Source organism: Astatotilapia calliptera, chromosome 7, assembly GCF_964374335.1.
Source record: "Astatotilapia calliptera chromosome 7, fAstCal68.1, whole genome shotgun sequence".
NCBI lineage: Eukaryota > Metazoa > Chordata > Actinopteri > Cichliformes > Cichlidae > Astatotilapia > Astatotilapia calliptera.
The window spans coordinates 47,054,228-47,077,146 of NC_137428.1; the positions used below are offsets into that span (position 1 = coordinate 47,054,228).

The 22,919-nt window shown below is 40.4% G+C and overlaps 2 protein-coding genes across 2 annotated transcripts in view; both read right to left on the bottom strand.

Moving 5' to 3' along the window:
• swap70b (switching B cell complex subunit SWAP70b) overlaps positions 1-9,511 on the bottom strand; it is a 35,847-nt gene extending 26,336 nt beyond the window's left edge. The window contains exons 1-2 of the mRNA XM_026175058.2: positions 9,279-9,511; positions 6,547-6,687 (exon numbers count right to left, since the gene is read on the bottom strand). Of these exons, the coding sequence (XP_026030843.2) occupies positions 6,547-6,687; positions 9,279-9,374 (237 nt within the window). The 5' untranslated portion in view covers positions 9,375-9,511. The remainder of the gene's footprint in view (positions 1-6,546; positions 6,688-9,278) is intronic.
• Positions 9,512-14,919: 5,408 nt separating this feature from the next.
• On the bottom strand, positions 14,920-22,734 carry wee1 (WEE1 G2 checkpoint kinase). The gene is made up of 10 exons (XM_080303748.1): positions 21,745-22,734; positions 21,080-21,294; positions 20,614-20,680; positions 19,591-19,763; positions 19,027-19,295; positions 17,730-17,819; positions 17,551-17,636; positions 17,287-17,457; positions 16,587-16,732; positions 14,920-16,168 (listed from the first exon to the last, which is right to left on the bottom strand). Exons 1-10 carry the CDS (start codon positions 22,231-22,233, stop codon positions 16,015-16,017), a joined length of 1,860 nt encoding a protein of 619 aa, XP_080159874.1. The 5' UTR covers positions 22,234-22,734; the 3' UTR covers positions 14,920-16,014.
• Between the last annotated feature and the right edge of the window lie 185 nt (positions 22,735-22,919).

Genomic DNA, 22,919 nt, shown 5'->3' on the forward strand with positions numbered 1-22,919 from the left:
TATTTGTCATTTGCTGACCTCATTACTTGAAAATTTTTCCCCCCTCAGCTTATCATCTCAGAGAGGCGGCCTGGTGTTTACTCATAGCCTGTGTTTGTTAGGGTTAGGAGAACTGAGCTCTTCAGGGAAGGAACACCTAAAAGTATCACCTCCAGCTGAACTCTCCAGAATGTGCTTTGCAGTCCCCTTTACAGAGCTGCGTGGGAAGTCACTCCTTTTTCCTCTGTGTAAATGTGGGCAAGACTAACGCTTTCAGAGGGAGGGGCTCAGCCACACTAACATGCACAACGCTAAAATAAGCAAGTAGTTACTTACAAAGCAAATAGCTTCTGAGCTTGTGCGTTTTATCAAATGCTTCATTAAAATGTCCTTTTTTCACAGGCAACATACAGAACAGTGAGTTTGTGAAGTATGTTCACATGATAATAAACCTTTGACTTGTGTGCTGCTTCAGCTAGTCCCGAACCTGAATCCAGTTTCCATGCTGTGACAGAGAGAGACAAACATCCAGCTTGAAAGCCTGAACGGTTTCAAGATCTGATGTAACCTGCTATTGTGCTCATTTAGGTTGAGTGCCTGTGTAGAAACCTGTCTTAGATGTTAAAGCGATAGTACTTCCTCAACTTTTGAAAGTCACCCTGAAGCATTGCTTTACTCAACACTGCAAACTAGGACTAAACGTCAATTAATTTTGACGTCTAAATGAAGTAAAACACTTTTTTTTTAATTCACAAAAAACAAAACAAACATTCCTGTAGTGTATTACTCTTTTCTCTGTGCATCTTTGTTCTAAATCAGCAGTCCCCAACCCCCGGGCCTCGGACTGGTACCGGTCCGTGAGTCGTTTGGTACCGGGCCGCGAGAGTTGAGGCTCGGGTGTGAAATGTATGGTTTTCAGGGTTTTTAAATCGGTTTTCAGCGTTATTTTGTTATAGTTTTTATCGTTAACTCGGTTTTCCTGGGTCTTTTCACGTGTGTTATGAATAAATCATCTTTTTTTTCAGTACCGGTACTAGTTTTATTTTGTTGTATTTATCCACGACACCTTAAAGGCCGGTCCGTGAAAATATTGTCGGGCATAAACCGGTCCGTGGCACAAAAAAGGTTGGGGACCGCTGTACTAAATTATTATTTTAAAACAAGAAGCACTCAGACAGCACAAACTTCAGCAAATTCAACTCACCCCCTAGTCTCTGTATTTATCACTTTGGCCTTCAGCTCAATCTATTGACCTTGATGGAAAGATCAGAGGTCAAATGTGACATATTTTAAATCTTTATAAAGTCATCGCAAACATGACTCCACACACCTACAAAGATTTATCAGAATTTGTTCAAACTTCTCCAGCTACTGTGTTTACAGAAACACGACAGCCAAACTTCTCTTTAATTGGCCTCGGCATCGTCACCTCTCCCATCAGAGATAGTCAATCTCTATGACATCATTCAGAGCCTTTTCAAGCCAAGACAGAAGAAAATGCAAAAATAAAAAAAAATGAGAGATAATAAAAATGTATTTCATGTACCTTAGCAGCGATAAATTAAGTGTGTATTCAATAATAAATAAGCAAAATAGATATCCTCATTTACTTTAGCTATGCAGATTAAATGTGGGTTTGCCTACCAGTAACTTATCAGTCATGCTGATTCTCAGATGGTACAAATGTGTATTGAATATTTGTTGCTGTTGGGAGCTTTCTGGAGATTACTGAAGCTGAAAACAGCTGCAAGTCTTTTGTGAAGGTGAAATTACTGGCAACTATTAAAGACTGTAACAGGTAAAGATTGTTTGTGAGGCTAAAAATAGATTTTGGGTGGAGTAAAATTTAAAAAAAAAAAGTTACATGCCGGTGTAAAGAGGCTCCTCCCATCATGAATATTTTGCCATTCGTCACTGGTTCTGGCAGTAAGTCTGACTCAAAAACAACATATTCTGCTGTTGTTATAAATAAGGACGTGTCTCTCATGATGATGTGTTCAGGTAGCTGAATGTGTTCGCATCATGTTTGTGGTTCTGAATGCTTAATCACTCTGCAGCAACACAACATGCGAGGATAGGGTAAAGGGGAAGTCGTGAAAGCAGGATTTGTTACGAAAGAGCTTCTCTTTGCGTCACGCTCGTCTTGTTTTCGTTTTGTTCTTAGCTCGCTGGTTCTCGCTGTCTTTTCTCCTCCTCCCCTTCAAGATCCCTCTCGGTCTTTTCCCTTCAACAGTGAGATCCTTGTCAGCAAATCGCCCCCTCCTCTCCACTGCCACATGTTCATTAGGATTCAGGATCTAAACTTCAACCTTATCTCACACCGAAACAACACAACACAGAAATGTAACAAGTGGAGTCAGACTAGAATAAACTGGAAGACAAAAAGAAAATCTTGTTACCAGTTCAACCGGACTGTCTGCTTTTTAAAAATCACAGACTTCAGTGGAATGAGAATCACACCAGTGACAGGAGCAGCTGAATGTTCAACACGGTATGATGTGATATGAAAGCATTTGAAAAGGGGGAAGTAGTAACAAAGTGCTTTTTTAATGGTCCACAGCACAAAACAGGTGCTGTTAGGATGGTTCATCACCAACATCTGGCATCAACATCCTCATTTCTTTAAAAAAAGCGTAATAAATATACATAAATCTAAACACAGACTGCTGAGGCTCTCATTAGCAGATAACTAAAGGTGAATATTGCGATACAACTATGAAAGCATCCTCCAGTTACTGTAGCCAAATCTTCCTCTCCATGTCTTTTGTGGTTAGTGTGAATTCGAATGACAAAGTTCACCAAAACTGAACTATAAGACACGCTCTGCAGCAAGAACACAGATTACTCCAGATCTGACATTATTTACATACACAACTCTGTTAAATAAATAAACATTTGAGCATTTCTGATGAAAAGAAAAAAAAATAGATATAGGCCCCTCAACTTGGGCAAAATTCAAGGAATTCTTATTTTATTTGTAAAGTTCCTAAACAGAAAAACCAGATCATTAAGCTCTTAACCCTTAACAGAACAGTCCATGTTCTGTGCATGAATGCATTTTAAATTTCTGTTTTCCCTATTAAATGTGATGTTTCAGAAGAATGGATTTCAAATTAAGATAATCGCTTTAAGGCATGTTAGCACAAAAGTCTTACTGCCAATCTGCTGCAGCTCAGCGAGGAAACACTGTGCCTTACAAACCCACCCAATCAGTCTCAGACTGGTGAAACCTCAATTAGCTTCAACACATTTTTACATGAAGTGAGGACTCAGGATTTTGTCCTCCATCTTTCCTAACAGCAGAGAACTATTGCAACAAGAGGAGTCACCACAGCGGTCAACACTTTCAGTGACTGTGTGTGTCAAAATTCTTGACTTGGAACAATGAACTTAAATAATCTCTGTTTGTAACACAAGCACACACACACACACGTTTCTATGTAGTGCAACATGCTATCACACAACAAAGTGTGCGGCCCTGAGCTTCAACATCATCATCACTTTTCTGCTACATCAGCAGTGGTAAGTGTTTCAGGGTCATGGTACAGAGTTCAACAATCTCATCACACCAACACACGTCTCTGTGCTCTTATAAAAGAAAATGTTAGAGGTCTGCCTTTTATTTTCTGCTGCACTATACGGGTGAGTTGGTGAGGATAATGTACAGACTGCCTCCATCTGCACTTCCTGTCTGCTGTACAAAGGCACAAACACACACGCAGTTTAAAGTTTTTCCTGACTAGCAACTGTGTTCACTTGTAAAATAAGATACTTGCTCTCCTGGGTTTCGGGTTTCTGATACACACACACACACACACACACACACACACACACACACACACACACACACACACACACACACACACACACACACACACACACACACACACTTTCCTTGTGTGACAGGGTGGAGTTTCCTCAGGAGTGAGTGAAGTTGAATGCTTTGAACACCACCCCAAGCCAATGCATGGGTGGGATGGTTGTGTGTGAAAAATACAAGTGTGTGTGTGTGTGTGTGTGTGTGTGTGTGTGTCTTCCTCAAACTAAATCCAGCATTTAGTTTCTTTAAAGAAAATGTGGTTAGAAATTTTCAGCACCAATCACGAGCACGTCTTAACTACACAACACGTATGTCAAGTATGTCTGCTTGTCCAGAAAGAAATTATTTAAGCAGCTTTATCACAAATCACTTCAGACATAAAACAGTCAGAAATGTGCACTGCCACAGAGACAACGAAGAGGATAAACAAATACAAACAGCCTCTCTAAACTAGTGTTAATCCAAGCTTTCTATATATTGAAGCTCCAGCTGAACCAACTGGTCTGCTGGAAATAGTCAAGTCATTTTAAGGGCAAAACAAAAGATTTTTCTATACGCCAGTGGAGAAATGTATACGGGTAGAAAAAGTATTTTATATTCATTGATCAGTTAATTAACAGATCAATTTAATAAAGTGTCACAGATTATTGAGACATGAAGTTAGCAGTGAGCACAGTCTATCAGGTAGCCAATCAGAACTCGTATTTTTACAAGTATCTATTTTTTTCTTACATCTTTAAAATGACTGAAATGGAAGTTGTAAAGCAAACAAGCAAACAAACCAACAATAATCAAATGCCATACTAAACTACTGGAAAATATAAAAAAATAAAATAAAATCAGCAAAATTCAAGAATAAGAAGTCTTAAACCCTTCATTAAGACAGAGTTTAAGAACCTTTTTAAATCATGGCAATAGCCACTTAGCACGGATGTTATACAAGAATTCCAAACATTCAGAAGGAATTCCACTAGAGCTCACTGCTGCTCATGACATGACTAAATAAGCATTTTCTCTTGTCATGATGTCCAGCTATGCAATCACAAACGCTCCATTCATCCCGTGACCCCGTTATTACATCATCACAAAGGTCTGATGTTCAATAAATGGTTTTGTGCCGCCGTCTCGGAGCAATACAATGATGGATGGACACAGAGGGTGACACCAGCACAATGTAGCTACTAATACACTGTGTCCATCAATGGACCTTTGTAGTGCACGATTAAATATGACTAATAAATAACCTTTAAACATGATCAAAAAAACAAAAACAAAAAAAACAAGGGTTCTGCAAGAGAAAGTTTGTGAACCCTTTGGTCACAGTGGGTTCCAATCTTAGATCAAGTGACAGATAAATAGCTTTAAGTCTTTATCTAACACAGTGTAATCAGTCACAATGCAGGCTGGGAAAAGTATGCCAGCTCTTGGTTTAGTAACTAAAAAAACCACATTTAGCTTCAACACCCTCTATAAGATAAGTAGCTGCTTATGACACATACACCACAATGATGAGAATTTGGGAACATTACTCCCAAAACGTGGTTTTTAATGCAATTATATTGGCATGTTTGTACAAAATGTCAGCCCATGCCACAGCACCTCAGTAGCATTAAGATCAAGACTCCAAAAGCTACCTGTGATCAGGTTTTAAAAGTATTCAGAGATGCACAAAGTCTACTTAATGAAAAAGTCTCCTCATATCAAGAAAGACCAGTCGGTATGAATCATATCTTGATCACAACTTTCTCAGTTTCATGTCTAAATGCCCCATGTTCAAACATCTACCGTAAGACAAAATGTCTACGAAATCAAAAGCTGCTACATCCCATAGCAGAGGATATCTTATAAAGATTACACAAAGACGTTAAACTACAGCAAAGACTTGCAGAAATCTGAATCTGTGCCCATTCTGTTGAGTACGAGGCAAATACTGATTGAGAATGGTTCTGCAAACACTGCACATGTCAACTGTTAAGCATGAAGGAAGAAGCACTGAGGTTTGACACTAGTTTGCTATGTGAAGGCCCGGATGCTAAAAATGGACCCGATTTATATAGTTTTTCTGGTCTTCTCAACCAGTCATTCAGTGCTTTAACTCTACACATACAGCACTCTCTCAGACACCCGATGATGTTTCACAGTTGGTGGCGTTTAATATTTTACCCAAGAAATTATGGATTGGAGAAAATTTACAGAACAATATCAGGTCAGCTGTTAAAATAAGTTAGGATGATGCAAGAAAACAAGAAATTGAAATAACTGCTTGACGGAAAAGAACATGCATTTCAAAAAGAATTGGCTACTTTGAAGATAATTCAGATTTTATTTGTCTAGAATTGTGATTGAGAGGAGCATCACACCACTATTTATGAGTGGCCCATACAGGCAGCTTTTGCAGCCCTGACGAAGACTCGGGACTGTTGCTCTCAGGGACAAACAATCAGCAACTATAACATGACTCCAATCTCCTGCCTTAGTAGAAAATAGATAAAACGCCCACAAAGTACTTGTTATGGCTGGTCAAGCCTCTGAACAGCCTTCAGCTAATGTATCATTTTCAAAGCAAAGTCATGAAGAGTTGTAGCGCAGACTGATAATTTGCCATTATTATTTCCTCTATAACAATGGCACTTATTGTTTGTCAGTGTGTTGACACTGAAAAAGACAGCGCCCTAGATATAATAAACACCACTTTACTATCCTAGGCTGACAAAGTGTGACTGAATGTGCTTACACAGCTGACTGACCTTATCCAGAATGAACTTGTTCAGGTAAGGCATGTATCCCTGGTTGGAGACAGGACCCTCGTCATCATCTTTGAAGTGCTCCTCCAGAGCCACCGGGTCATGGGGAATGTTCATGACTGTACATAAGTTGTGGGACAGCACCTGAAATCAGAGGTGAAAACAATACTTACTAGTTATTATAACGATCGATTGATATGTTTAAGTCAATTTCAGCTAATAGTTATGAGTTACATTCCATTTAAGCCAGGTCTTGGCCGTTTCTACCTTTGCTCCCTGCAGTTACATTTCTTGAGAAATGCACTTGAGGTTACATGAAAGGTCACAGCGTAGGGTTAAAGTCGTAGGTTACAGTCGACATTTACAAAATAAAACAAAATGTAAATACTGCTCCCTGTCATACAAAGGCCCCTGCCCAGAATTCCTTTTGACGACTCGCAGCCGTGTGGGGTTGCACATGTGGACATGACAGCAGTAATTGGAGAACAAGTGTGGCACAACCAAGAGAACCACAAAGGAAGCGGTTTCACCATTTTCAACAGACGTGGAGCGTCTTAAAGCTGCATTGCATTTTTTTTCTCCTTTTTTAGGCCACAGTTGTGTAGAAACTAGTCTAACTATTGTGCAAGTAGCAACAGGGACATTCCCAGGATAATAATAAAAAAGAGGGGGACCAGATCAGAATATTTAAAGTAAGTATACTATAGACAACTAATGTTGAAGACACGGTGTGCACGTATGCAGCCCTGTGCCCTGGTACCAATGACAATGCAGTTATTATGCATTATCATCGATGCAATAGCTGTACAAGAATTTAAAGACGGTTTTGTTTTGAGTAACTATTTCAGACAGTCGCCAAGCATATGTAGGTAGTTCTGATGTGCGTTTGGGATCACTGTCCTGTTGGAACATCCAACTGTCTCCAAGTTTCAACCATCTACTGTTGATTTGAGGTGAAGTTGAAGAATATGAAGGTAGCCCTCCGTCATCATTTCATCCACTTTGTGCAATGTACCAGTATCACTGGCAGCACAACAGCCCTTGCTTGACATTCATGTCCGTGTTCTTAGTTTTGACAGAGTCACCTTTACTCCTCCAAACATACTTCTCGTGATTGTGACCAGACACCTCAGTATTCGTCATGTCTCATATAAAACCTTTCTCCAGGAGGCATTTGGCTTGTCCGTGTGGACAGCTGCAAATTTCAGTGGCACTTGAATGTGTCAAATTTGAAGTAGTCTTGGTCAGCACCCTCTTAGTCAATGAAGATGTAAAAGTCACTTCACTGTAGGCAGAATAACTTGTACTTGCGTGGAGTTGTTTGAAGGGATGATCTTGGAATCTGCAGTTGTTTAGAAATGGCTCCAAAAAGACCTTCCCAGCTTGTGTAAATCTACTGTTCTCCTTCTTAGATCTTCACTGCGCAATTTTATTGTTCGGAGTATTAGTCAGTCAACTGAGCTCTGTCAAACAATATTTTCTATTCCAGCAAAGATAAACTACCAGTTGTAGTGAATGGTGATGACTAATGAAAAGTTTACCCCCTTGGTTTTGCCATGTTAAAACCCACTGTATAACCTTCAGCTCCACTTATTAAATAGAAATACTTAAACGACAACAAGTACTTGAGCTACATTCAGCCATTGTTCCTATTCATGCTCTCATCCAATGGTGTTTGGCATTGTTAGATAACCAAAGACTATAATCTCTGAATCACTGAATCAAATTTTTGCACATGTCGAGGAGCGTGTCAGGCTACATTTCACTGTGTGTTATACTTGTATAACTATGCATGTGACAAATAAAGAACCTTGAACCTAAAGTAGTGTAGTGGTTGGCACCTCACAGCAAGATGATTCTGGGTTTGAATCCACCGGCTGGAGGCTTTCTGTGTGGAGTCTGCATGTTCTCCCTGCATTTGCCTGGGTTCTCTCCATGTACCCCGGGTTCCTCACCCTTCCACAGTCCAAAGACATGCATGTTGGGTTCACTGGCGATTCCACATTGACTGCAGGATTGAATAGGTGTCTGTCTGTGTCAGCCCTGTGACAGACTGGCACTGTCCAGGGTGTACCCTGCCCCTCACCCTATGAGAACTGTGTTAGAACCCGACCCTGATAAGGAGAACAAGATGGATGGCCGGTACATTGGCAATAGAGGGTGGGAACCCAGGAGGGGCCTATGCCGTCCCATGCCCTTTCTCTTTGCACTTACCCCAGAGTAGCAGCGACCATTTTCACTTTGGTTTGATGCTCCTGAAGTGAAAAGTGTTTTTGTTTTTTCCATCCGTTCCTGAACAATGTTTGGCTGGCACAGGAGTGTGAGTGCGTGTTGTTTACATACATGGAGGTATCTCCAGGAAATTTGTACTCATATAAAAATATCTTCTACTTGGCTGTGTTTTCAAGTGGATTCTTCCAGTGATGAGAGGTGTATGCAGATCTTTTGAATAACTTTACTTTCATCTGCGTTAAAGCCTCCTTTTCAAACATCTGTTGGCTCTACTTGTTCTGTGGTGGTTTTTAGTGTGGGATTCTCCTTTAATCGATGTGCAAACTGTCAACAGGTGCGTCTCAGCTGATGCTGCCTAACAGAAGTGTGTGCGTTTGTTTTTTTTCCACGCAAATCAGAATAGGAAGGAACGGGTTCACTATTTTGAAAAAAGCCAAAGATCCTAAAGGTTAAAACCTCCAGCGGCCAAACGAAACTCAAAACCATCAAGGAAAGCAGCTTACCTTCAGCTGAGATTTAGAGACTTTCCCGCTTTTGTCCACATCCAGAGCTGTGAAGGCATGCCAAATGGACTTTAAAAGTTCATCCCGCAAGGCCATATCGGTGGAATATACCTCGTCTTCTTCTCCTGTACTTTTCCCCTCTTACTTCTCTCCTCTCCGGCTGCGTGTGTGTCACTCTTACTCTCTTGCTGTGTGAACTGTCTCTCTTCTGCTGTTGGACACGACGGGGAAAGGTCACGTGACCCGCCGTCAACTGCTGCGTGCTTGGCATCGTGATGAAGAACTGCAGCACCGCTCAGCGAGAGGAGCGCACACACATCAGGCACGAGTGTGTGTCACTGACGCTCTGTGCGGAGGGTATGTGAGGACTTTGTGGGTAAAAAAAACATTATTTATTTTTTACGTAAAAAATGACACATAATAGGTGTTTGAAACTACCTATGTTTCTGTTCTGTGTCCTGTGTACTGTTTGTTTGTATACGTGTCTTTTTGGCTGCTGTTACAACCAAATTTCCCCTTGTGGGACAATTAAAGGATTATTCTATTCTATTCTACCTTGCTAAAAAACAGAGAAAGTCGTTAACATATAAATATATGGAAAACCTAAACTGCCAGCTCAAAATTACTAAACTTTTAAAAATCACAAAATATTATTATTGTTACTAGTATGCCAATTATATGTAAATAAATAATAAATAATAATATTTTAGGCATTCATTTTGATAAAAACTTGCATGTTTTGTAGATGCATACAAAGGTGAGTTGTTAAGTTCACCTGTTGATTGATTGACATCAGTGCAGAGATCGTGTACACATGCCTTTCTCTAATATTTAATGACATTCATTTATCTGTGGTGTCATGTAAGCCTTTTATCTCTTTATTTTTCAGCGGTTTTCTGACAACTTAAAAGTGGGAAATTAAAGATTAAAATATAAAATTTCTGGATTTAAAAATGTTGCTTGATTAAGGCGCTAAAATGTAACTGAGAATATGTTTGTGTTAAAATCTAGATGGCTAAAAGTATTTGAATATTCTGAAAATATTTTACAAAGTGAAGTGACGGTCTCAATTTTTGGATTAAACTGTAGTGAAGTTTTCACTAAAGATTTAATATCCTCATCTGAACGTCTGTGGAAATCTCAGATAGAACCAAGTCAGTTTATGTTATTTTATGCAAAAAAAATTTATATAATGAATTTTGTTTTTACACAGTGAATTTTTACTTGGGTTTAAAAATGAAGCAGTTATGATTAAAACTCCTGGAAAATAAATTAGTACCAAATTTGTGACTAATTCTAGATGGCCTGACCTGTAATACTTATCGTGTGATTTAGAAGTGCCACATTCTATTGCCCTAACATCTTTGAATTCAATTCAATTCAATTCAATTTTATTTATATAGCGCCAAATCACAACATAAGTCGCCTCAAGGCGCTTCATAGATACAGAGAAAAACCCAACAATCATATGACCCCCTATGAGCAAGCACTTTGGCAACAGTGGGAAGGAAAAACTCCCTTTTAACAGGAAGAAACCTCCGGCAGAACCAGGCTCAGGGAGGGGCGGGGCCATCTGCTGCGACCGGTTGGGGTGAGAGAAGGAAGACAGGATAAAAGACATGCTGTGGAAGAGAGACAGAGGTTAATAACAGATATGATTCAATGCAGAGAGGTCTGTTAATACATAGTGAGTGAGAAAGGTGACTGGAAAGGAAAAACTCAATGAATCATGGGAATCCCCCGGCAGCCTATGTCTATTGCAGCATAACTAAGGGAGGATTCAGGGTCACCTGGTCCAGCCCTAACTATATGCTTCAGCAAAAAGGAAAGTTTTAAGCCTAATCTTGAAAGTAGAGATAGTGTCTGTCTCCCGAATCCAAACTGGAAGCTGGTTCCACAGAAGAGGGGCCTGAAAACTGAAGGCTCTCCCTCCCATTCTACTTTTAAATACTCTAGGAACAGCAAGTAGGCCTGCAGAGCGAGAGCGAAGTGCTCTAATAGGGTGATATGGTACTACAAGGTCATTAAGATAAGATGGGGCCTGATTATTTAAGACCTTGTATGTGAGGAGCAGGATTTTGAATTCAATTCTGGATTTAACAGGGAGCCAATGAAGGGAAGCCAAAACAGGAGAAATCTGCTCTCTCTTTCTAGTCCCTGTCAGCACTCTTGCTGCAGCATTTTGGATAAACTGAAGGCTTTTCAGTGAGTATTTTGGACATCCTGATAATAATGAATTACAGTAGTCCAGCCTGGAAGTAATAAATGCATGAACTAGTTTTTCAACGTCACTCTGAGACAGGATATTTCTAATTTTAGAGATGTTGCGCAAATGGAAGAACGCAGTCTTACATATTTGTTTAATATGTGCGTTGAAGGACATGTCCTGGTCAAAAATGACTCCAAGGTTCCTCACAGCGTTACTGAAGGCCAAGGTAATGCCATCCAGAGTAAGAATCTGGTTAGATACCATATATCTAGGCTTTTCAGGGCCGAGTACAATAACCTCAGTTTTATCTGAATTAAGAAGCAGAAAGTTAGCGGCCATCCAGGTCTTTATGTCTTTAAGACATTCCTGCAGTTTAACTAATTGGTGTGTGTTATCTGGCTTCATGGACAGATAGAGCTGGGTGTCATCTGCATAGCAGTGAAAATGTATGCTATGTCTTCTAATGATACTGCCTAAGGGAAGCATGTATAATGTAAACAGAATTGGTCCTAGCACTGAACCCTGTGGAACTCCATAATTAACCTCAGTGTGTGAAGAGGACTCTCCATTTACATGAACAAACTGGAGTCTATTAGATAGATATGATACAAACCACTGCAGCACAGTACCTGTAATACCTACAGCATGTTCTAATCGCTCTAATAGGATATTATGGTCGACAGTATCGAATGCTGCACTAAGGTCTAGCAGGACAAGCACAGAGATGAGTCCACTGTCAGAGGCCATAAGAAGCCATTTGTAACCTTCACTAAAGCTGTTTCTGTGCTGTGCTGAGCTCTGAAACCTGACTGAAACTCTTCATATAAGCCATTCCTCTGCAGATGATCTGTTAGCTGTTTGACAACTACTCTTTCAAGGATTTTTGATATGAAAGGAAGGTTGGAGATTGGCCTATAATTAGCTAAGACTGCTGGGTCTAGAGATAGCTTTTTGAGTAAAGGTTTAACTACAGCCAGCTTGAAGGCCTGTGGTACATAGCCGATTATTAGAGATAGGTTGATCATATTTAAGATCGAAGAATTAATTAATGGCAGGACTTCTTTGAGCAGTTTTGTAGGAATGGGGTCTAAAAGACACGTTGATGGTTTGGAGGAAGTAATTATTGAAGTTAACTCAGAAAGATCAATTAGAGAAAAAGAGTCTAACTTAACATCAATGGTACTAAGAGTAGCTGTAGATAATATTACATCTGTGGGATGATTATTGGTAATTTTTTCTCTAATGATAAAGATTTTATTTGTGAAGAAGTTCATGAAGTCATTACTAGTTAACGTTAAAGGGATTGTTGGCTCAAAAGAGCTCTGACTTTTTGTCAGCCTGGCTACAGAGCTGAAGAGAAACCTGGGGTTGTTCTTATTTTCTTCAATCAGTGATGAATAGTAAGATGTTCTGGCTTTGCGGAGGGCTTTCTTATAAAGCAGCAAACTATTTCTCCAGGCTAAATGATGATCCTCTAAGTTTGTGACACGCCATTTCCTCTCCAGATTACGAGTCATCTGCTTTAGGGTACGTGTTTGAGAATTATACCACGGAGTCAGGTACTTCTGATTAGAGACCTTAGTTTTCACAGGAGCTACAGTATCCAGAGTCGTACGTAGTGAGGAGGTGAAATTATTAACAAGATAATCGACCTCTGTTGGGGTAGCATTCAGATAGCTGCTCTGCTCTTTGTTGGTACAGGGCATTGAAGATGATAACAGTGGGTGGATTATATTCTTAAACTTAGTTACAGCGTTTTCAGAAAGACATCTACTTTGATAAAGTCTACTCTCCACCGCTGTGTAATCAATTATTGTAAATGTAAATGTTATCAGGAAATGATCAGACAGGAGAGGGTTTTCAGGAAACACTGTTAAATGTTCAGTTTCTATGCCATATGTTAAAACAAGATCTAGAGTGTGATTAAAGTGGTGGGTGGGTTCTTTTATATTCTGAGAGAAACCAATTGAGTCTAATAACAGATTAAATGCCATGTTGAGGCTGTCATTTTTAGCATCTACATGGATGTTAAAATCACCCACAATAATTATTTTATCTGAGCTCCGAACTAAATTAGATATAAAGTCTGAGAAATCAGACAAGAAACTCTGTGTAAGGCCCAGGTGGACGATAGATGATAACAAGTAAGACTGGTTTCTGAGTTTCACAGCTGGGGTGGACGAGGCTAAGCATCAGGCTTTCAAATGAATTAAAAGTCTGTCTTGGTCTTTCGTTAATTAATAGGCTGGTGTGAAAAATTGCTGCCACACCGCCCCCTCGGCCTGTGCTTCGAGATTTCTGGTAGTTAGAATGGCTCGGGGGTGTTGATTCATTTAAACTAACATAATCATCCTGCTGCAACCAGGTTTCTGTAAGGCAGAGTAAATTAATTTGTTGATCAATTATTAAGTCATGTACTAACAGAGACTTGGAGGAGAGAGACCTAATATTTAATAATCCACATTTCACTGTTTTACTCTTTGGTTCAGATGTGGATACTGTATTGTTCTTTCTTTGTAATTGTTTATGTTTAAGTTGTTTGTTGCTGGTTTTTAGTTTGTTTTTTGTCTTTTTGGAAGCTGACACAGTCTCTATGGAGATGGGTTTTTGGGGGGGTAGCAGAAGGAGAGAAGCTGCAGAGAGGCGTGTAAGACTGCAACTCTGCTTCCTGGTCCCAACTCTGGATAGTCATATTTTGGGGGGTTTAATAAATTTGTCCATATTTCTAGAAATGAGAGCTGCTCCATCCAAAGTGGGATGGATGCCGTCTCTCCTAACAAGACCAGGTTTCCTCCAGAAGGTTTGCCAATTATCTATGAAGCCCACATCGTTTCTGGGACACCACTCAGACAGCCAGCAATTTAAGGAGAACATGTGGCTAAACATGTCACTCCTGGTCTGATTGGGGAGGGGACCAGAGAAAACTACAGAGTCTGACATTGTTTTGGCAAAGTTGCACACCGATTCAATATTGATTTTAGTGACCTCCGATTGGCGTAACCGGGTGTCATTACTGCCGACGTGAATTATGATCTTACTGAATTTACGTTTACCCTTAGCTAGCAGTTTTAAATTTCCTTCAATGTCGCCTGCTCTGGCCCCTGGAAGACAATTGACTATGGTTGCCGGTGTCTCTAGCTTCACATGTCTGAGAACAGAATCACCAATTACCAGAGTTTGACCCCCAGCGGGTGTGTCACCGAGTGGGGAAAAACGGTTAGACACATGAACGGGTTGGTGGTGTACCTGGGGCTTCTGTTTAGGACTATTCTTTGGTGTGAGAAATACTAATGCTGATATACTTTGTTGTATATCATTATGCTGGATGTTGTTTCTATTTTTTGTTAAACACAAATAATCATTTGTACTTAAAGATTCATTTTCAATCTTTCTGAGAGTTTTTCTCTCATAAAAATGCCACTGAACAGAAGGTGAAGTGTAGATGGTGAGAATTTATTAAAAAGAACATATGTACACGGTACAACAACAGAACAGACAACAGAAAAGTTACTGTTATGGGGTTACAAGAACAAAAGGTTGAGGAATGCTCGCCTAAACAGTAATCGAAGACAAGCGTTATGAAAAACAGACAGAAGAAAGAACGAACCAACAGAACACATGAGAATCGTAAGAACGGGACGATGATTGTAGTAATGCTACAGGCAGGGTTGGCAGCACTGATCAATAGGCAAGATTAAAAGCATGGATCAATTCTAACCTCATAGATAACAAGTTGGTTCACTGGTTGCGGTACTTCACAGACATTGGATAATTTTTTTATTTATTTATTTTTTAGCATGATCTATTTCCATCCGACCAGATACAAAACAGGATGGAAACAGGAGCTCCTGCTACTTGAAAATAAGAGCCAGTGACAGTTAACGATCCAACCTGAAACAGACCAAACCCTGACACACAAAAACATGGATAGCAGCAGGTTTTCATTTTCTTTTCTTTCTTTCTTTTTTTTTCTCTTTTGAAACAATGTGGTAAGCGCCACATGTTACCTCCAAAGTGCTCCATTACAAACACAGAAACTGTAAGTTCTCAGATCCTCTAGTAGCCAGCATCAGGCATGCGACAGGCAGTAAGGTGCGCACGGCTACATTGAGTACATTCACACATGGGGGGGGGGAAGCTTCACTGCAGTTTTGATCTGCTGAAATGCACTTCGACTTAGTCGAGAGAAGTGCAAGGACAGGAATGGAGAGAATTGTCTGACATCTATGCAAACCTAAAGAATGACAAAGTGTAAAAGGTAAAGCAGCTACCTTCCTTTCAAAAAGAAAAAAAGAAGTCCACTGGTGAAAGGACTGAACTATATTGGCAAAGAGTCTAGTGAGATGAGTTCAAGTCTGGTGCATCAACACTCTACAGCTTTGATTGGACAGAGGAGCCCAACTCCTCGACTGACAGGGTTGTCCTCCAAAACAAAAAGTTGTTTTTTTTTCTTTTTTAAGTGATCAGTTCTGGTTAAAAGGTCCATAAGCCTTCGTGTTTCACTTCTTATCGGGATGGAATAAAGTCTCAGTATATTGTGAGGCTGACCGATCGGCTCATTTTTTTCCCAATAAGCCTGGTGGTTCTGGAGTTCTGGACTGTGGAGCGGGTTAAGATCCTGTCCGTGGATAAAACTTTCTCCTCGGCTGCCGCTCTAGCCTGCTGGGCTTTCTTCAGCTCTCTGAAGAACATTAAAAGAAAAAGGGAATAAATGAGACACGTAGGAGATGGTAGACCACACTAAGAACAGTCCTAGACTTAGCTGAAAACTGTAACCAAATGAGCTAAGATAACTGAGCACAATCCTTGGGTTTCTCCCTCAAGCTTACTATGCTCACTGTTTATTATTTTAACTAAGGAATACAAACAAATTGCTGAATACATATTTCTTATAATGTGTTTGCTACTTTTATTTTTCAAAGTGACAGAGCAATGATTCCCAGCCCCCTCCTTTAACACTGGTGCAGGATAGGTACTCCATAACTGGCTTATTTGCTGCCATCACACAACTTGTCCAAACAAACTAGGAATTTTCAGACTGTCAAACCACTGATGAGTGAAGACAATAAACACTTGGTAAGCTTCTGTGCAGTACGTACTTTTGAAGCAGGGCGTTCTTAAACTTCTCTGCGTTGAGCTCTACTCGGAGCTGATCAGCACTCATTCTGGCAGTGGTAAGAAGTACCGGGTGTTTGATGAGGTCAGAGGTTGATGGGCGCCTTGTTGGATCAGGGTGGATCATAAGCTGGGGAAAAAACAAAACAAAACAAAAACCTATAAATAAATTCACCAGAAAACTAAGCTGAGGTTGACAGTGCTCAGATTTACAAAAAAAAAAAAAAAAAGAAATACATTAACTACAATTCAATTATTAGATCAATTGTTTGGTTAATAAAATAAATAACAACATTCAAGACACTTTTCCACAGGAAGGCTAATATAGCTTATCTGGCATGACTCATGCCAGAGGCCAGGGTTTGAATCCACCTCGGCCCATCTCATGTGAAATTCCCTCTCACTCACTCCCTACTGACCTGTCTGCTCTCTCCTGTCCTATCAGAATGAAAGCTGAAATTTTAAACTTTTCAAGCACCCAATGAAAGTGCTTGAGAAGGGCCGCTTGAAAAACTTGAACTGGCCTGCACTGTCTCATAGAAAAATAAAAGTTTATCTTTATACATTAAAGTAATTGGGAACATGCAGCTTGGCTCAGATAAGCACAAAAGCTACGACATAATAACACCCATTCTTATAAACTCTAAAAGGATCTAAAAGGAAAGACAAGTGTTGTGCAGTTACCTTAAGAAGACTGAGAAACTCTGGAGAAAGCACTTGAGGAATGGCAGGGAGTTTTCCCCGTCTGATCTCGTGCCATTTCTCTCCATTGGTGGGTAGAGGTTCGGCCCCTGACGCGCTGACAACAGTCAGGGCCAAAGCAAAGATGTCTGCTTTTGTCAGGTTACTGTAATCCTAAAAAGAAAACAAAAATTATGTTGGACGTGCAGCAGAATAAGTACAAGCATTTTTTCTTTTTGGTTTGTTTTTTTAAGCAGGAAAACAAACCTCTTGTAAAACTTCATTAGCCAGGTATCTGCTGTCGCCCTCTTCAACCTGTGGATTGTTCACTCTTGTCACATGACCAAGATCACCTGGAGAGGGAACGCAGGTGAATGTGAGAATGAGCTATCTGACATTTAATAAAATGACAAACTAGATATTATAGAACTTTGGAGTGAGCGTACCGATTTTGTAGATGGCAGTAGGAGTCAGTCCTTCATCCTCGTCACATTCATCACAGCTCACTATGGATTTCCGTGAAATAAAGATGTTGCCTAAACAAAGAAAGCTTCCATTAGTTTCGGACTAGGAAACTTTAATGTTAAATGTCTCATCTCCTTTTCTATAAAATATAAGAATGAAGGCCAATCGCAACCTCAAACACCTTAGTGTGGATTTTTCCTGTTTTAAAATGGGCATATTGGGGGGCAGCTATGCAGATCAGCATGAATGGGCCACATAAAGCAGGGGTACACATTTCTTAAAAGGGGCAAACAGATTTAACGCTGTGGGCTACATACAACCCACTTTCACTTCAAGTGGGCTGGGCCACTTCAGTTCAATCCAATTTACATAGCGCTAAATCACAACAATGGTCGCCTCAAAGCGTGGCCTCTGAAACTCCCCTGCTGTCAGTGTAAACCTATGTGACATTGTAATATAAGAAAAGTAGTGCAATTTCAACTATACATCATAAAGGTTTTTCAACATGATAAAGAAAAGCTGCACTAGTCAATTAAATAGTAGCCATTACTATACAAATAGCTTAAATAGTAATAAATATTTGTGTAAAAACTGTAGAAAAGGTTTTGACATCTCATTGCTCAGACTGTTGTTGTGAGTTCCTTTAAAGAAAGAAAAAAAATCTAATTTCTAAGGTAGATTTCTAGTCCTAATTACTTAGATGTATCAAGAATATAGGAAAAGCTGTAAAACTTAAGAAAATACAGTTAAAAGTCTAAAAATTATGTCCTCCTTCACATTTTTCAAAGCCATGCAGTGAGCCAGATTGTTTTTCCTGGGCTGATTCTGGCCCCCAGGCCTCATGTTTGACACCCCTGGTCTAGGGTAAAGCTAAGGGACAGACTTTGAACAACTGAACTGAACCAGGAAACACAGCCCTGTCAGAAGAGAGCCTGTCTTAATTTTGCCCATTCATGGCATATAGCAAAGACAAAAAACCTAAAGAAAGTGATGACAGATAACAGTTATTTCCTGTTATTTAATAAGAACAAAATGTATATTACTTTTGAGTAACAAACAAGTCATCAAGTCTGTAATGACTGTTCGTTTTAACCAATGTGCATGATTTTTCTGGCTGTCTTGAACTTGCCGAGATCCCCGAAACATTTTTTCAAGCAGGAAAGCCCAATAATCCAACTTCTCAATAAGTTCGACGGCCATTCTTTTATGCTTTAAAAAAAAAAAAATACATCAAATATTGCAACTCCCAATATTTTAACATCAAGATCAATTACTCACTTGGTTTGATATCCATGTGCACCAGAAAGGTTGAGTGGATGTACTTTAGTCCCTGTGTGACCTGCACAAGCAGATTTTTCAGCTCAAGCACCGACAGGTAGCAGAGCCGTCTGTAGTTCTCTGCGATGACGTCAGACAGCGTGCCGCCATTGCAGTACTCATTCTGGATGAGCATGTGGTCATCTTCAGCCCAGGCTGAGTAGTAGCGTACCACATGGGGATGTTGGCCCAGCACGGCATGAGCATACACCTCCCGTAAGGCATTTTGCCTGTGAAGGAGAACAGACCGTTTTAATTAGGACGTGACTGGAGCTGCTTTTGTAGTTCACATGAGTGGAGGTCAAAACTTTCCAGTAAAAGAACTTTTAGTGAGCTCCTTTAAAAACATGAAAGAGGAAACATGGGTCTCTTTGGGTATATACACATGTGTCTTATTACAAACACAGTAGTACAGGTAAGTTTGAATAATCCAGCCATCTTTCCACTCATCCAATTTGTATCCAATATTCACCACAAATAAATATGATCTTCGTTTGTGTAGTTTAAACAAACCAATCTACTTACTCGTCTACTGATCCCGCCAGAGGTTTCTTTGACCTCTTGATGGCATACATGCAGCCGTCAAGCCTTTTCACGCACTTGAACACAGCACCGAACTCCCCGCAGCCGATTTTCTCCAACTCGAGGAACTCTGAAGCATACCGGGACGTCATGTTGCTTTCCATCATTGTGATCCTCTGAGGGCGGGAGAGGAGTTTTAACAAAAGAAAATCTGATACAATCACTGAAATCCAACCATCAACCAGCACGAAGCTCGCTTTTCCAGTCCAGTTACCACCGAAACCAACAGGTTTACCCAGCTAATAGTTTTGAGGCAATTTACATATGAAATACACATGTGAATGAGCCGTTTCTATGTTGTGTTTAGAATAACAACGAGCATTGTGCAACATACTCGTTTTGGAATTTCCATTTAAATCTCGTTCCACAACATTTATAACTTCAACAATTACCAAATTTTCCTTTGTTGTAGATTTGTTAATTTAAAAAAAAAAGTTAACCTGTGTGGTTCGTGTTTTGTTTTTAACTTTCGTGGTATGTTTCACAAATTTTACATCTGTAGCTACAAATTTAAAAGGAACCAAATAAAATTTAAATAGCAGCAAACTTTTCTTCACATAATTTCCCCTATAAGAGAAATTCATTTTACTTATGTTTATATGTGGCTTCCATTAAAAAAACAACATAACCAAAACAGAATTCTAGACCTTTACCTACAGATGGAAAACCATTTCTCGAAAAATATTCTCTCATTTGGTGCTCTTACTGATGGTGATGGAAAGATGTATTTAACAAGCCCAAAATACACCGCACATATTTATAGAGTTTGACATCTGGTGACTGAAGGCTTCAATATATGACAATTTAGTCATTTATAAAACCTCAAATCTCTCAGACTCCTAGAAAACACTATTCACACCCAGACAGAATAAAGAAAACTTTTCTGGTTTGCAGTGCCAGCAACACACCCCAACAATAAAATAGAGGCACTGAATCTGACTAGAAATGACAAGAACATCTAAATACCTTAGATGGTGGCACCACTTCCTCCTCTCCTTCACCGTCACTCGCCTCCATGTCTTCTCCACAGGAGCTACAAGTGTAAAGATAAAGAATAATGTGGGTTAGCATTCTGTACAGCAGGGGGCAGCACTGAGGACTTCAAGAGCACATGGCAGAGTTCAGTGAGGTCGTGGTAAACCTCGGGTCTTATACTGCCAAATGTTTAGATATTCTGAAAGTGCTGAAGGAAACAGGTAAAGTTTAATACAGGTCTACAAAATCGGCTACTACATTGTGTGTTTAACGATTGTTGCATAGCTGTATTAACATTAAGGTAATTAAAGACTAACTGTTATGGCTGGGAAATCTGGAACAAAATCATTGACAGCAGTTTATCGACTCCAACAGCCACATTTCAAGTACAATGACGTGTAACACGCGCTTTTTGAGGACTGATCTAAAGATGCAAAATATAAAGTTATGAGCTTACTCATTCCAGTGTGCTCGCTTTCTGTTGATTCTCTGCTGTGTGGCAGACTGAATGAGGAGGGAGTCAGGGGTGAAGGGGTTAAAGTTGACCAGGGGGGTCTGCTGTCTCTTGCCACTGTCAATAAGTGACTTTCCTGAAACGTCCACTTTCTTGAATAAGGAAACTCTCCTGCTGGAGGACCCCGGGCCTGAGCTTCTAGCTCTGGACAATAAACTCTGCAAAAGTCAGTATTAGAGATGAGAGAATAACAGAGCAGAAGGACTAAAAACACCAAAAAACCATCTGTTTCAACCAATATGCGCATAAAATAAGCTAAGAACAATAACTGGTATTTATAATGTAAAGGTACTTTAAATTAAATGCTCACTCGTTGATAGACATGCCCAGACATACAACTGTGTGGATGACTATAACGTTATGCAATAAGTACAGTTATACATTAAGTGGGTCAGTGGGTGATTAACGGACTCTCCAGAAGTTCAAAAATTTGAATCAGTGTGTTTGCTAAAAGGCCTGATCTCTTTCCACTTTTAGGCCCGAAAAGACAGAGAAACGATCGAAGCAGTAAGCTAAACTACAGAGACAAGACAAGAAAGTGCACTCAAATGTTCGGTTTTGCAAGAGTCTGATTATGAATAATGTCTCAAAAATTAAATTACATTTACCTTTGGTGTGTGCGGTGTGTCAAAAAGCCGCAGTTTCTTGAAGGTTTTGTGCGGGGGTGTGTCTGGACAGTCCGGGATCGGGGAGCTGGATCCCCCGTCGTCCGGAGATCCGGGACGACAGGGAGACCCTCTAAACAGCCGAGAGTTTTTCCGAGGGGATGGCGAACAGTTGGCAAATATAACACTGCTGGGTGACTGCAGGTGAGTTGGGGATCCAAAACTCTCCTCCTCGTCCCATAGCTCCACGTCTTCGTCCCCACCGGACTGATTCAGGGGGCTGCTGCTCCCGTCCAGGCATTTATCGGCGATGATCCGTCGCACTGGCATCGGGGAATCCATCTCCGTGAAGCCAGACTCTCCCCCTGTGCTGTTATTGATGTCCTCGATGATGTCGTCCTCTCCGTCGCTGCATGTGAACTGTAATTTCTGACGGATTGGCAGACTTTTGGGAGAAGGAGATCCGTGCCGATGGCGGCTGTAGCTCGACATTTTCAGGATTTAAAACCCGGCTTCGTGGACGCCGTAAAAAAAAACAAAAAACCCAAAAACTGAAAAGCACGCGGCGGATCCACAGCACTGCTGAAATGACGTTTTTTTTTAAATGAGATACAACACTTCTAGTTGCCTCAAATTAAAGGTACTGATCCAAAAGCCTGAAAAGAACGACTTTTACCTTCAGAAGCTTCGCCTACAAAGTTAACGTGTTTGCTGAATCTCACACGCCCATCCAACGCTAAAAATGGCCCCGAGAACAACGTCCGAAGTTGAGCTGATATTGAATTAATTCCGAAAAATAAAGCCCCCACCCGACGGGTGTGAGTGTCCGTCACTACCTTCTTGACGGCTGACTGACAGAGAAACACGTCTTTCCACAATTAAACCATTCCAATGTTTACAAAAAGTTTGAATGAGTCAACTACCAACTCCTTCCTATCACGCGCGTGGGAAAGGACTTCCCGCGACCGTTGGTCACATGCCATGCGCAGCCAATCACATCTCGTCCCTAAATTTTGAAAGATGGGCGTTCCAGTGCGGTTTCGGGAGACGTTACGTCATGAATAGCAAAGCAACAATCTGGCGCGAACGCGTGCCTTTACACGCTGACCGAGACGCGACCATTAAGGACAATTTATTCAGGCGGAAAGATCAAAGACGCCGCGATAGATAAAGATCAA